This window comes from Drosophila virilis, chromosome X (assembly GCF_030788295.1).
Source record: "Drosophila virilis strain 15010-1051.87 chromosome X, Dvir_AGI_RSII-ME, whole genome shotgun sequence".
In the NCBI taxonomy this organism is placed as follows: Eukaryota; Metazoa; Arthropoda; class Insecta; order Diptera; family Drosophilidae; genus Drosophila; species Drosophila virilis.
In genome coordinates, this window is record NC_091543.1 from 25,858,156 (window position 1) to 25,870,610 (window position 12,455).

The 12,455-nt window shown below is 40.8% G+C and overlaps 2 protein-coding genes across 3 annotated transcripts in view; one reads left to right on the forward strand and one right to left on the reverse strand.

The window, feature by feature from the left end:
* The window catches only part of LOC6631824 (chaoptin), a 209,995-nt gene that overhangs the window by 109,078 nt on the left and 88,462 nt on the right, over positions 1–12,455 (reverse strand). The gene's annotated exons all lie outside the window — the stretch shown is intronic.
* Positions 6,639–9,191, forward strand: LOC6631817 (uncharacterized). The gene has a single exon (XM_002055153.3). It carries the CDS (start codon positions 6,833–6,835, stop codon positions 9,023–9,025), a length of 2,193 nt encoding a protein of 730 aa, XP_002055189.2. The 5' UTR covers positions 6,639–6,832; the 3' UTR covers positions 9,026–9,191.

Below are 12,455 nucleotides of genomic sequence, written 5' to 3' on the forward strand. Positions count from 1 at the left end.
CTTCGCTATTAATAATGAATTAATAGAAAACAATGAGTTTAGGCTAGAGCACCTAAACTCAGAAGAAAAAGAAAAAATAAAAAAAGTTTTACATGAATTTCGTGATATCCAGTACCATGAAGGTGACAATTTGACTTTCACTAGTACAATTAAACACAAAATTCTAACAAAACATGAGGACCCAATTTACAAGCGTCCATACAAATATCCTCAAATATACGATGAGGAAGTAAATAAACAAATAAGCGATATGATAAAACAAAATATCATACGTAAATCCAAATCCCCTTACTGCTCACCAGTAATAATCGTTCCAAAGAAAAACGATGCATCTGGAAAGCAAAAGTTCCGGTTAGTCATAGATTACCGCAATCTCAATGAACTAACTATTAATGATAAATACCCTATCCCGATCATGGATGAAATATTAGACAAACTTGGAAAATGTCAATATTTCACAACCATTGATCTAGCCAAAGGCTTCCACCAAATCCAAATGGATCCTGGTTCAATACCCAAGACCGCATTTTCGACTAAACATGGCCATTACGAGTACACTCGCATGCCATTTGGTCTTAAGAATGCACCTGCAACGTTCCAACGTTGTATGAACAATCTCTTAGAAGATTTAATTTTTAAAGATTGTCTGGTCTACTTAGACGACATTATTATTTTTTCCACTTCATTGGAGGAACACATTTTGTCGCTACAAAAGGTATTTAAGAAGCTTAGAGAAGCTAACTTAAAACTACAGTTGGATAAATGCGAGTTTATGAGAAAAGAAACTGAATTTCTCGGTCACATCATCACAACTGAGGGTATAAAACCAAATCCCAACAAGATACAAGCAATTGTCAAATTCCCAATTCCAAAAACCCCAAAAGAAATAAAATCATTTCTAGGATTATGTGGTTTCTATAGGAAATTTATACCAAATTTCGCTAATATAGTAAAACCATTAACACTTAAATTAAAAAAAGGAGCAAAAATCAATATAAAAGACAGAGACTACGAACTAGCGTTTGAAAAGCTAAAAGTACTCATAACATCCGACCCAATTTTAATATACCCTAACTTCGAAAAACCATTTTCATTAACTACAGACGCGAGTAATATGGCAATAGGGGCCGTCCTTTCGCAAGAGCATAAGCCTATATGCTATGCAAGTAGAACTCTCAACGAGCATGAGTTAAATTATTCAACGATTGAAAAAGAATTATTAGCAATCGTTTGGGCCACTAAATACTTTAGGTCCTATCTCTTTGGTCGACAATTTCAAATCCTTAGTGATCACAGACCACTCGTCTGGTTAAATAATATGAAAGAACCTAACATGAAATTACAAAGGTGGAAGATCAAGCTAAATGAGTTTGATTTCCAAATTAAATACGTCCCAGGAAAAGAAAATTATGTGGCAGATGCTCTGTCCAGAATTCAATTAAACGAAAACTTCTTAGGCGAAGATACAATTAGCACAAGAGCAACAATACATAGTGCTCAAGAAGACAACAGTAACCATTTACAAATCACAGAAAGACCACTTAATTATTATAATCGACAAATAGAATTTGAAAAAGGAACCGAGAACGAAACAAAAGTTACGAATTACTTTCACAAAACCAACATAAAAATTACGTACAAAGACATGACTAATACGCATGCCAAAGAATTAATAAAAGAATACTTATGCACAAAGAAAAGTGTGCTATACTTCCACAACGAAGCAGATTTTCCAATTTTTCAAGAAGCCTACTTAGAAATAATAAGTCCGAATAATTCAACAAAGGCAATGAAAACTAGTACAAAATTAATAGACCTTCAAACATACGCAGAATTCAAAGAATTAATATTAAAAAAGCACAAAGAATTATTACACCCAGGAATTGAAAAAACTATCAATTGGTTCAAAGAAACCCACTATTTCCCAGATTATCAAAATTTAATTCAAAATCTAATAAATGAATGTGAGATTTGCAACATCGCAAAAACAGAACACAGAGATACAAAATTAACTTTCGAAATAACTCCGGAAATCGCTAATATCCGAGAAAAATATGTAATGGATTTTTACATAGTAGGAGATAAACAATTTTTATCTTGCATTGATATCTATTCAAAATTTGCATCATTAATAGAAATAAAAAGTAGAGACTGGCTAGAAACCAAACGAGCTATATTACAAGTGTTCAACCAAATGGGTAAACCCATCGAAATAAAGGCAGACAAAGACTCAGCTTTTATGTGTACAGCTTTACAATTATGGCTAAAATCAGAAGCAGTAAATATTAATATAACCACTAGTAAAAATGGTATATCCGACGTAGAACGATTTCATAAGACAGTTAACGAAAAACTAAGAATCATTAACAGCGACTCAGACGTCGAAAATAAACTTACAAAATTTGAAACTATACTCTACACGTACAATCATAAAACAAAGCACAAAACGACTAACAGAACACCAGCGGACATATTCATATATGCAGGTACACCAGAGTATGACACTCAAGCTAATAAAGAAAAACTAATAAATAATCTCAACAAAAAACGAACAAATTATGAAATTGACACTAGATACAAACACTCACCGTTAGTTAAATCAAAGACGACAACCCCGTTCAAGAAAACAGGAGAACTAAGACAAATCGACGACAAACATTTTGAGGAAACTAACAGAGGCAGGAAAATAACACATTACAAAACCAAATTCAAAAAGAAAAAGAAGACTAATCAAAGCAAATATAACAATTACAGGTCAACAACAGACAGCGATCAAAACATACAAGCACCAGCTTAAATTAATTATTATAATATTACTATCAATAACTGTAAACCATATAAATGCACAGAGTATTGAAATTAATCCTATCAAAGCCCATAACGGATATCTCATATTTAAAACAGGAACCATAGACATTCCGACAGATTACGAATTCCACTGTTTAACGGTTAATATAACAAAAACCGAAGAAACTTTTAACAATTTAATTGAACAAAGTAAAGAATTCAATAACCTTATACAAATCGAATACCTAGTAGAAAAATTAAACAGAGAAATAAACGGCTTAAAAATAGCCAAACGCAGCAAAAGAGGTTTAGTTAACATAGTAGGAACAGCATATAAATACTTATTTGGAACATTAGATCAAGAAGACAAAGCAGAAATTGAACAAAAAATAAGCAACTTAGCAGAAAACAGCGTTCAGGTTAACGAATTAAATTATATAATAGAAGCTATAAACAAAGGAATAGAAATCATGAACGAACTAGATCAAGAGAAACAAAAAGGAAAGAAATTAGATATCCTTATATTTAACTTACAACACTTTACAGAATATATAGAAGACATTGAGATGGGAATGCAGCTCACAAGATTAGGAATTTTTAACCCAAAATTACTAAAACATGACTATTTGTTGCATGTTAATTCTGAGAAATTGTTGAATACAAAAACTTCCACTTGGTTTAAATCAGATACAAACGAAATACTGATAATATCCCATATTCCTCGAGAAATAATAAAAAGCCCGGTATTCGAAATAATTCCATACCCGGATGAAAATAATAATATTTTGACAGAAATAGCTCATGAAAAATATTTTACCCAAGATAAAAAAGTTTATAGCAGAGAAACAAAAAAATTAATTAATAATGAATGTTTAACAGGAATTTTAAACCAAATAACATCAGAATGTAGTTATACTAAAATTTTGCAAAATTTTCAAATCAACTACATAGAACCAAATATAATTTTAACTTGGAATTTACCAAAAACTATATTAAACCATAATTGTATAAATAACGAAATAACAATAGAAGGAAACAATATAATAAAAATCTTTAATTGTTCATTGCAAATTAATGAAATTTCAATTTCAAACAATATGTTAGATTATACTCAAAGCATTTACGTAAGCAATGATGTTATAAAATTAGAACCACTTTCGTTTGTACAAACGAAACAAATTATAAATGCACATACAAAATTTAACAATGTATTCCAGATAATTACAATAACCATATTTGTAATCATATTAATAAGTTTAACACTGTATTTGACATATAAGTTCAAAAGCATACCTAAGAAATTAATTATAAAATATAAAAAACCCAAAGTAGAAGAAACACCTACAATAATAGGAGATATACCAATTCTAAAAGAAGAAAATGTTACACTATATCCAAACTTAAACACCTGAGGACAGGCACTTTTCTAATGGTTGGGGGAGTGACATATCCATAGTCGCACCCACCCTTTAACATAACTTAGCACATAAGCATAAGCACAATTATAAACATTTCTAATATTGTAAACAAAGAGCCTGGTGATAACATCGACATTGGTCAAGATCAAACTGTCCCCCTTTGGTAGACATAAACAATTCACCCTAAATATCACGCCACTGTCAATGTTCCCATCAGAGTACTATCCCACGCATAATTGCTGACGCAGCTCAAACTTCACTCAATTTTGACTCAAACTCTCTCAAAGCGAAGTTTGCTAAGCGACCGCAACAGTTAGATAAATCAGTTCATATTCGGGAAGCAAATCTGAATGTACTCAACAAAAGTAGCCGTTAAGTGAAAATAATAAATTGAAATATATTTTTTTATAGTAACCTAACGTGTAAAACATAATTATATATATATATATATATATATATATATATATATATATATATATATATATATATATATTGAACCTCTAAAGAAAGCTATAAAAACAGCATCTTCCTCCAGGACTTTGTCCTTCGCATTTAGGCTTTCAATGAGTTTTTACCTAATAAAATCAAACCATTATGTAATTTGTAAAATAACTTTTATAAATTCTACAAATATCGTGTAATATATAGACACATATATTTAAAACTGAATTTTTCCTTTCAATACATATATATTTCCAATTCTATATCTATCAGATAAGCCATCCAACTCCCTTTATTGATATATAAACAAGTATTTATACATAGACTCGTAGATCGAGCTGCTAGCCAAAGAAAGTGTATAGGCGCTACGGCTTTCTATTTAAAGAGCTTTATTGTTTTTTATTTTATTTTTTTATTTTTTGTTTGTCTGTGTGTGTGCTTTTTTTTTTTTTTTTGTTGGCTTGTGCCGCCCACATTTTGCGGACAGCCAAAAAACGAGCAGCTGAAGCAGAGCAGACAATGGGCTGACCGGCTCGATGGTTGGATGGCTGGAAAGGATTTCGAGGTGACCAAACGGCAGCAACAGGAGCCGCAATAACAAGAGTTGCATTCTGTTGGCGGCGGCAGGAAACGCGAGGCATGCCACCAAAAGGGAGCGGCAGCAACGCAAAAGGCACAAAATAAAATGTTGGCCAGCGGCAGCGAATGGCGCAAAAAGTTGCACAGCGTATGCCAACAATGTAATTTTGACGCTTGATCTCGGTAAAGCACACACACGCACAACAACACACACTCAGGCACACATACACACAGTCGCTGTGACTGCCAAATGGCAGATGGAAAAAGGCGTGGCAACAAAAAAAAAAAATGCCTCTGGATAATGGACACCGACGAATGCAGCAAGAAAAAATTCGACATATGTGTGGGCGCTTGTGTGTTGTTTGTGTGTGTGTTGTATATATGTTGTGTGTGGCTGTGTTGTGTATGGCTGTGTTGTGTGTGGGTGTGTGTGTTTACAGAACAATGGTTGCATTGAGCTGATGCTGTTGTTGTTGCTGCAACTGCTGTTCGTTTTGAGTGGGTTTTTTTTTGTGTGTGAGCGCGATTTTGTTTGCATGGATATTCTTTGCACGTTGCCCCCACCCTCCCTCGATTCCGCACCCCATCGACTTTGTGCTGTGTGTGTGTGTGTTATTAGTGCCAAGCCGCAGCCGTCTGCCAAACGGCCTCATAATATTTCATGGCTGCTGCAGTTTGTTGACATTCCGCTTGCCGTTTCCCTTAGTCCTGTCGTCGTCTTGATTATGCGGCAACAGGACACGCGCACACTGGCACGCCCCAGCGCCCCCTTACCTGGCAGCGGATGCAAAGAAACGAAGCAACGGCAACCGCTGCAGATCAACATCCGCGCCAGCAAACCGGACGCGATTGAGGCTGAGAGGCACACAGCTTTCTAGCTGGCTGTGGGGCAGTAGTGAAAAATCTCGCTAAAAATGCCAACCTTTAACGATCCACGGCCTTTTTAGGAAAGAAACTGACCTTTACTTAAGATCTCGTTTATTTAATCACAGCTGTTTGCGAATATTTCCAGAATGTTGGCAGCTGACACAAACGCAGTCATTGTCCTTTGTAGAGTTCCAGCCTCGATAACATAATCGAAAACGCATCTATTTAGTTTGATAAACTCTTATTTCAAGCTAGCGAGTATTATCTGGTCTTGCCCGAATCAGGACAGTGCAAAATGGAGATTAAAAAGCGTCTTGGCTCTTGGCTCTTATCTATATAAGTATCATCAATCAGTCAGTCAACTAATTCCAAAATCAGTCAGCTTGTAACTGAGGGATTAGTCAATACACCGATTATTATTTTTATGTCAGAATATTTATATGTGTTGGATTTCTGGCTGATCCTCAATATGTATTTGAGATTTTATGTTGACTTTATTGAATTTTATTTTAAGTTAAGATATTCATTAGTTTATAAGCTTATCAATGGGAGCTAAGCAAACAGGCTCAGCTCTGACAGCTACTGAGAATTTTAAAATCATTATCTTTATACAAGTCATAGTCTTCGTTTGCCTCTGGCTCCGGGATACCCATAAACAGATCCGTTTGCTTGGGCGTTTAAGTATATCGTTTTTAGTTAACGTTTAGCGATTTGCCAAAATTCAAGTCATATTGTGTATTATGAATGCCTCCGTTTGCGTCATGGTGACGGTGCTCACCGAGCAGGAGGAGAGACGCCAGCTGAATCTGCACAGCAAACACTTTTCCGGCAACTACTCGAGCGGATGTGGCAGCAGCTGTAACTGCAATTGTAACTGTAGCTGTAACTGTAACTGTGGCTGTAACTGTGATTATGCCTATAACTGTGTCTGTCCCAACTGGGACATGAGCAGCCATATGCAGAGTATGGACCCAAATATGCGGTCACACAACAGCCGAGCTCTGCACCTGCGGGAGCTGTCAAGAAATGCACCACTGGAGCAGGTGGTACGCCAGATTGCCCTGCAGTTGCGGCTGGAGCACGTGTTTTGGTCACACGACGTAGCTGGTGGACAGTTACAGGCGCGCTTTGATCTTGTGCAGGATGAGCGCTACGAGTGTCTACTTTGCACGCTGCAGGATTGGGGTATTGGTGAGCGGCCGGGCACACATGTGACTGCTATCAATTGCCTGGAGACGCGTGTCAAGCTCAGCCCGACACCAGGCACCTATGGAGGAGGAGGAAGCGGAGCAGGAGCAGTAGGATTAGGAGTAGCAGCTGCCGCAGCTGGAGCGGCAGCTGGCACGTCAGGCACAGATGCTGGCGCTGCACCTGGCGCTGGCGCCAAGGAACAAAACGAGGGACAGCGTCTGGGCTGGCAGAATTTTATGGACTCGGTGCGCTGCCGCCTTAATGTGAATCAGGTGGTGCGCGTGGTGCGGCGCGATGCCACCATCAATTTTGACTTTGTGGTGCTGCTCATGGCCGCCGCCCTGCTTTCCTGCGTCGGCCTGGTGGAGAACAGCTTCCTATTCCTGTCGAGCAGCATGCTCATCTCGCCCCTAATGGGACCCATCATAGCGGCCATTTTTGGCTCGGTGATTGGCGATCGCGGCCTGCGTTGGCTAGGCATTAAGAACGAGCTAATTGGCATTGCCATTTCGGTGGTGACGGGCTTCATTTTTGGCGGCGCCATCTGTCTGTGCGGGCTTGGGCGTTTCTTTATGCTATCCACCGGATTTACCGAGGAGATAATTTCACGCTGCGACACCCATTCCTTGGCCATTGGGCTATGCACGGCTCTCGCCTCTGGCGCCGCGGCGGCCATTGGCGTGTTGGGCGGTAATACTGGTTCGCTTGTGGGCGTGGCGATATCTGCATCCCTGCTGCCACCAGCGGTAAATGCCGGCCTGCTGTGGGCCATCGCGCTGTGCACTCGCGTGCTGCACATTGACCAAGAGCTGCTGAAGGGCCTGTCCAAGCATCGGGAGTACTCGCCGCATCTGCACATCGAGCTCTTCGTGTGCGCCACGGTCAGCATGGCGCTTACGCTCCTCAATGTAGTCTGCGTCTGGCTAATGGGCGTGGTGGTGCTGCGCATCAAGGAGGTGGCACCGGCGGTGCAGCGGGATCAGCAATTTTGGCGGCACGATGTGCGGCTGGCACGCGAGGTGGCATTGCGCGATCCGGAGCTGCACAGCGCTATTGATCGGCTCGATCTGGATGAGCGCCGGCAGGTGGATCTGGATGCACCACAATATCAACACACCTGGTCACCAGGCACCGTGCGGCCGCGCCTACGGCCGGAAGCGCGTGCCTGCCAGGGCAAGGATAACAGCAGCAACTATCACACGGTGCATGGCTTTCAGGACTTTTGCATTACGCTGCACAAGCTCAACTCGGAGCTGCCGCGGCGTCCCTCGCCTGCGCTGCCCAGCTTTCTGGATGTGTTCACGCCCTTGGAGCAGGCGGAACACAGCCCAACTGCAGTTGTAATTGGCACACAGCCGCCGCAGTCACCGGCACTGGCCCAACCGGAGCCACAAATGCTGCCAAGTGGCAGCGGCATCAATAACTATCGCAGTCTGCCTGATCTGCGGCAGGCCAGCTACCTGCCACAGGATGCTCAGCGGCCACTGGAGCTATCCGATCCGGAGCCGCACACCAAGTCGAAGATCTCGCGCTGCGTTCACTGGAGCGTGGAACGCAGACAGCCGCTCTACGAGAACCCGGAGCTCAGCCCGCTGCCCAGCAGCAGCATGGACGCGCTGCAGCGGGCAGGCCTTAGTCAGGTGCTGGTGCCACTACCGCTCGATCGACGTCTGCGCTTGATGAGCAGTCGCCAGAGTGAGGAGAGCGACGAGTGCGACTACCAGCACGAGTTCAATGTCTAGACCCAGGAAGTCGCAACTCCTAGGCTGCTCTGCGCCAGATTTCTCACTTTAACTGCAACTGAAGCTGTAATTGTAACTGTAACCTTAACTGTGTGCTGTATCCAGTGGGTCGACTTGCACTCTACTTTACTTAGCCAATAGAAAGCTCGTCAAACAGCAACCCAAACATTGAAGCGCAGCTTCACTCTTTTTCATTTGGCTCGGGCTCGCGCGTTTCTCTTGTTTTGCTTTGGTTACTTCGCGATGTCCTTGTTTGCCCTGCACTTCACGCAGACAGCTGGCGGCTGTCGGCTGATGGCAGGCAGCAGGCGGCGGCCCACTCTGCTCCTGGCCATCGCCACTTCAAAGCCTGCACTAAGTTTGCTGTCCCTTGACTTTGGCTGCGACATAACAAACATTTTGTTGGCTTTCGATTTGAAGGCACTGCTGCAAACCGCAGCCCGTTGTCCGCTGCCCGCTGCCCGCTGCCCGCATCCTCGTATCCTTGCATTCCCTGACTGCCCGTATCTAGTATCAATAAGTTTATAGCACTCGTTGGCAGCACGTCGGGAGCTACTCTTTTAGGAGCATGTTTCGTTTGTTTCTTAACAATAACAAAGAGAAGACTTGTTTTTACCCTGTTTTCAAATCAAAAGGAGGCGTATTGCCTTTTTGCAGTGGCCGTGCTTAGATTTAAATGTTATATAAATATCTAGTTAGATTTGGTTTGCGTGTGAGGCAAGCTAATTTAATGCACTCGAGAGGGATCTTACATTTCAATAGAACTCTTCTGCAATCTTCTTTTAATACATGCTCTCGCAGGAAACTATAATTTATAATAATATTATTTTTCAGTAGTTACTTGTGCTTTCTCGATTGAAGGCAGATTGTAAAGTATTTTACGTAATGCTTTTATTTTATATATCATACAGCCGATTTTCTTCAAGTATTCGCAAACACTTTTTCATTTGCCAATTTTATAAATACCCATTTTAAATGTTTGCGACAGGACTTCATGACTTCAAATAAGCATATCCAACTCTATAAAGCATCTATAAAATGTTGGTCATCCCAACCTGTCTGTTCGTCTGTCTGTCTATATAATCGCGTCGGTCTCGACGACTTTAAAAAGAGACTTCAATTCTGGAAAGTTCGTCTCACACAATAGCAAAAACTTATCCTGTTTTGAGCTTCAAACGAGTCAGAGGCAGCAAATTCGGTTTGTAAGATTGCTCATCCACGAATTATTTTAAGAGGCACAGACGTGGGCTTTGGTATACCTTTATATGTCATATTCAAGTGATTCAAGAATCCATTTCCCAAACATAGAATGGGATAAGGACAAGAAGAAGCACAGCTGCTGCATATAAGCACAGTTTGAGGGGTGCCTGCTTGGTTGTGTATCTCAGGGTATCTGCAAGTCGTGCACCGCCGACCTTCGCTATCCTACCTGTTTTTATTGCATTTTATTGTTTTCTTTCGCTGATTGCTTTCAGTTGTTTTTTTGTTTTTTTATTTTTTATTATCCTTTCGACGAGCCACTCAGTGGGTCAGCTCTCGGCTCTAATAGACAACAACAATTACGTGTTGCGCTTTTGTTGTGGCCGTGGTTGTTGTTCTGTGTGTGTGTGTCCTGGTCATTGGACCCAATTGGACGACGGGCGGTGCTCTGTTTTTCAGCCAGATGTCTAGTGTGAAAAAAGGTCGCGGCCGGGTGGGTGGATCCTTTGATGTGCTGCTGGTGTTGTTGTAGCTTTACAGTAATGTTTATTTGCCATTGCTGCTGTCCTCGCCACGTTTACCGCATCCCATTTGCTGTTTGCGTTCTGCAGGTGCGACATTTGTCAGGTTGCCGCAATTAGCGCCGTTCACACAGCGCGCTTCCTGCGTGCCTCGTCCTTCAGCCCTCGTCCTGTCCACGATTAACTCGTTTTCACAGCCTGCCCACTAACGACCACTTCAATGCGCATTCCCCCTTCTGCCTGCGGATGCCTCAAGTGCCCGGACTCATATAATTTTATGATGCATGCGCGCCAGAGCTGCGAGAATTTGTGAATCCATGGTTGAAACTTAGCCCAACCCAACATAGCCCATTTCAATTCCCGTTCTCATAGATGTGCTAACATGTTTATGTATCTGTTTTTAGAGCCTTGTTAATGAGGTGAGTTACAAGGCTTCGGCAGGATGTTTGCCAGAGCTGAACTGTTGCTCTCCCTCTCCCTCTCTCCCTCTCTGTCTCTCTCTCTTTCTCTCTCTCTCTCTATCTTTCTTTCTATTCTATTCTATTCTATTCTCTTCTATTATTGTCATTATTTAAAGCTTACTTTTTGCTTAAATTTATTCGGTCAAACAGAACTTTGCCAAAAAGTTTTTTGGAAAGTTGCGTAGCCAGAAAACTATCCAAAATCTCTAAGCAGCTGCATGTAGAAAATGAATTGAGAGCCAAGTAATTTTCATTTTTGCTTATTTTACATTATGAATTCCACTTTTGACGAAACCACAGACCGATATACCAACGTCAAATAGTTGAACAACAAGAACATATTATAAGTAAAATATGTCGATAAAATGTTTATTAGATCGTCAAGATTTTAAAAAAGTTGTTCAACTTTAATGCACATGTAAAAAGAACAAGGATCATCTGTTATTATGCATCGGCTAAAACTTTAATAAAAAACTTAATACAATTCATTGCCTGCTATTTGTAAGTACTTTAATACATCCTGGAACCCACATTTTCCCTTCCCCTGCTCATGTCCTTCCACTCACTCAATCCATGCGCTTTCTTTGTGCTTCTCTTGAGCAATTTTTTTTGTATGCTGCCAACTTCAGCTGAATTTCTTTTGCAACAAATTGTGTTGGCTTTGTTATTGTTGGCTGCATTTCGTTTTAATCTTGCCACAACCGGGCTTGAACGGAGCTTGGACCGGGCATTTGGACTGGGGACCTGGTCCGGGTCTCGACTCCTGGCACTGTCAGCATTGTCCTTTGAAGCGTTTTCTGTTTCTGGTTTCAACTTGTAAATTATGTGTTTTAATAATTTACAAAGACTCAAAAACTGAAGCACTTTGCTTATAATCTTTCTGCCGTCCCTCTCACTTTTGATAGCCATAATGACCGGCTGCAGCTGCAGCTGGAGGCGAGCCTGTAAATAACTACAAAAGACGCAGATCCGGCAGGAATGGCATATAACGAGCAAAGTCATACAAAAATGCTCCTAAGCAGTAACTTTTAATTTCACACAAAGGCCAGAATCTCGCGCTGGCATTTCACTTAGTTTCCATTCTGTCCGCCCAAGCCTTTTCACTCGGCTCGCTTGAACCCATGTTTATATTTACAACAACTGCAGTCAAAAGAGTTTTAAACAATTTTGTCGAAAGATCATTTAAGGTGAAGTTAAATTAGTGCTTGGCACAATAAAGAGATAATACGTAAAGAGTGCCGAGCTGCA

What these genes read in the sequence shown, in the direction of transcription:
- LOC6631817 (XM_002055153.3), top strand. Translation starts at nt 6,833, where the DNA reads ATGAATGCCTCCGTTTGCGTCATGGTGACGGTGCTCACCGAGCAGGAG.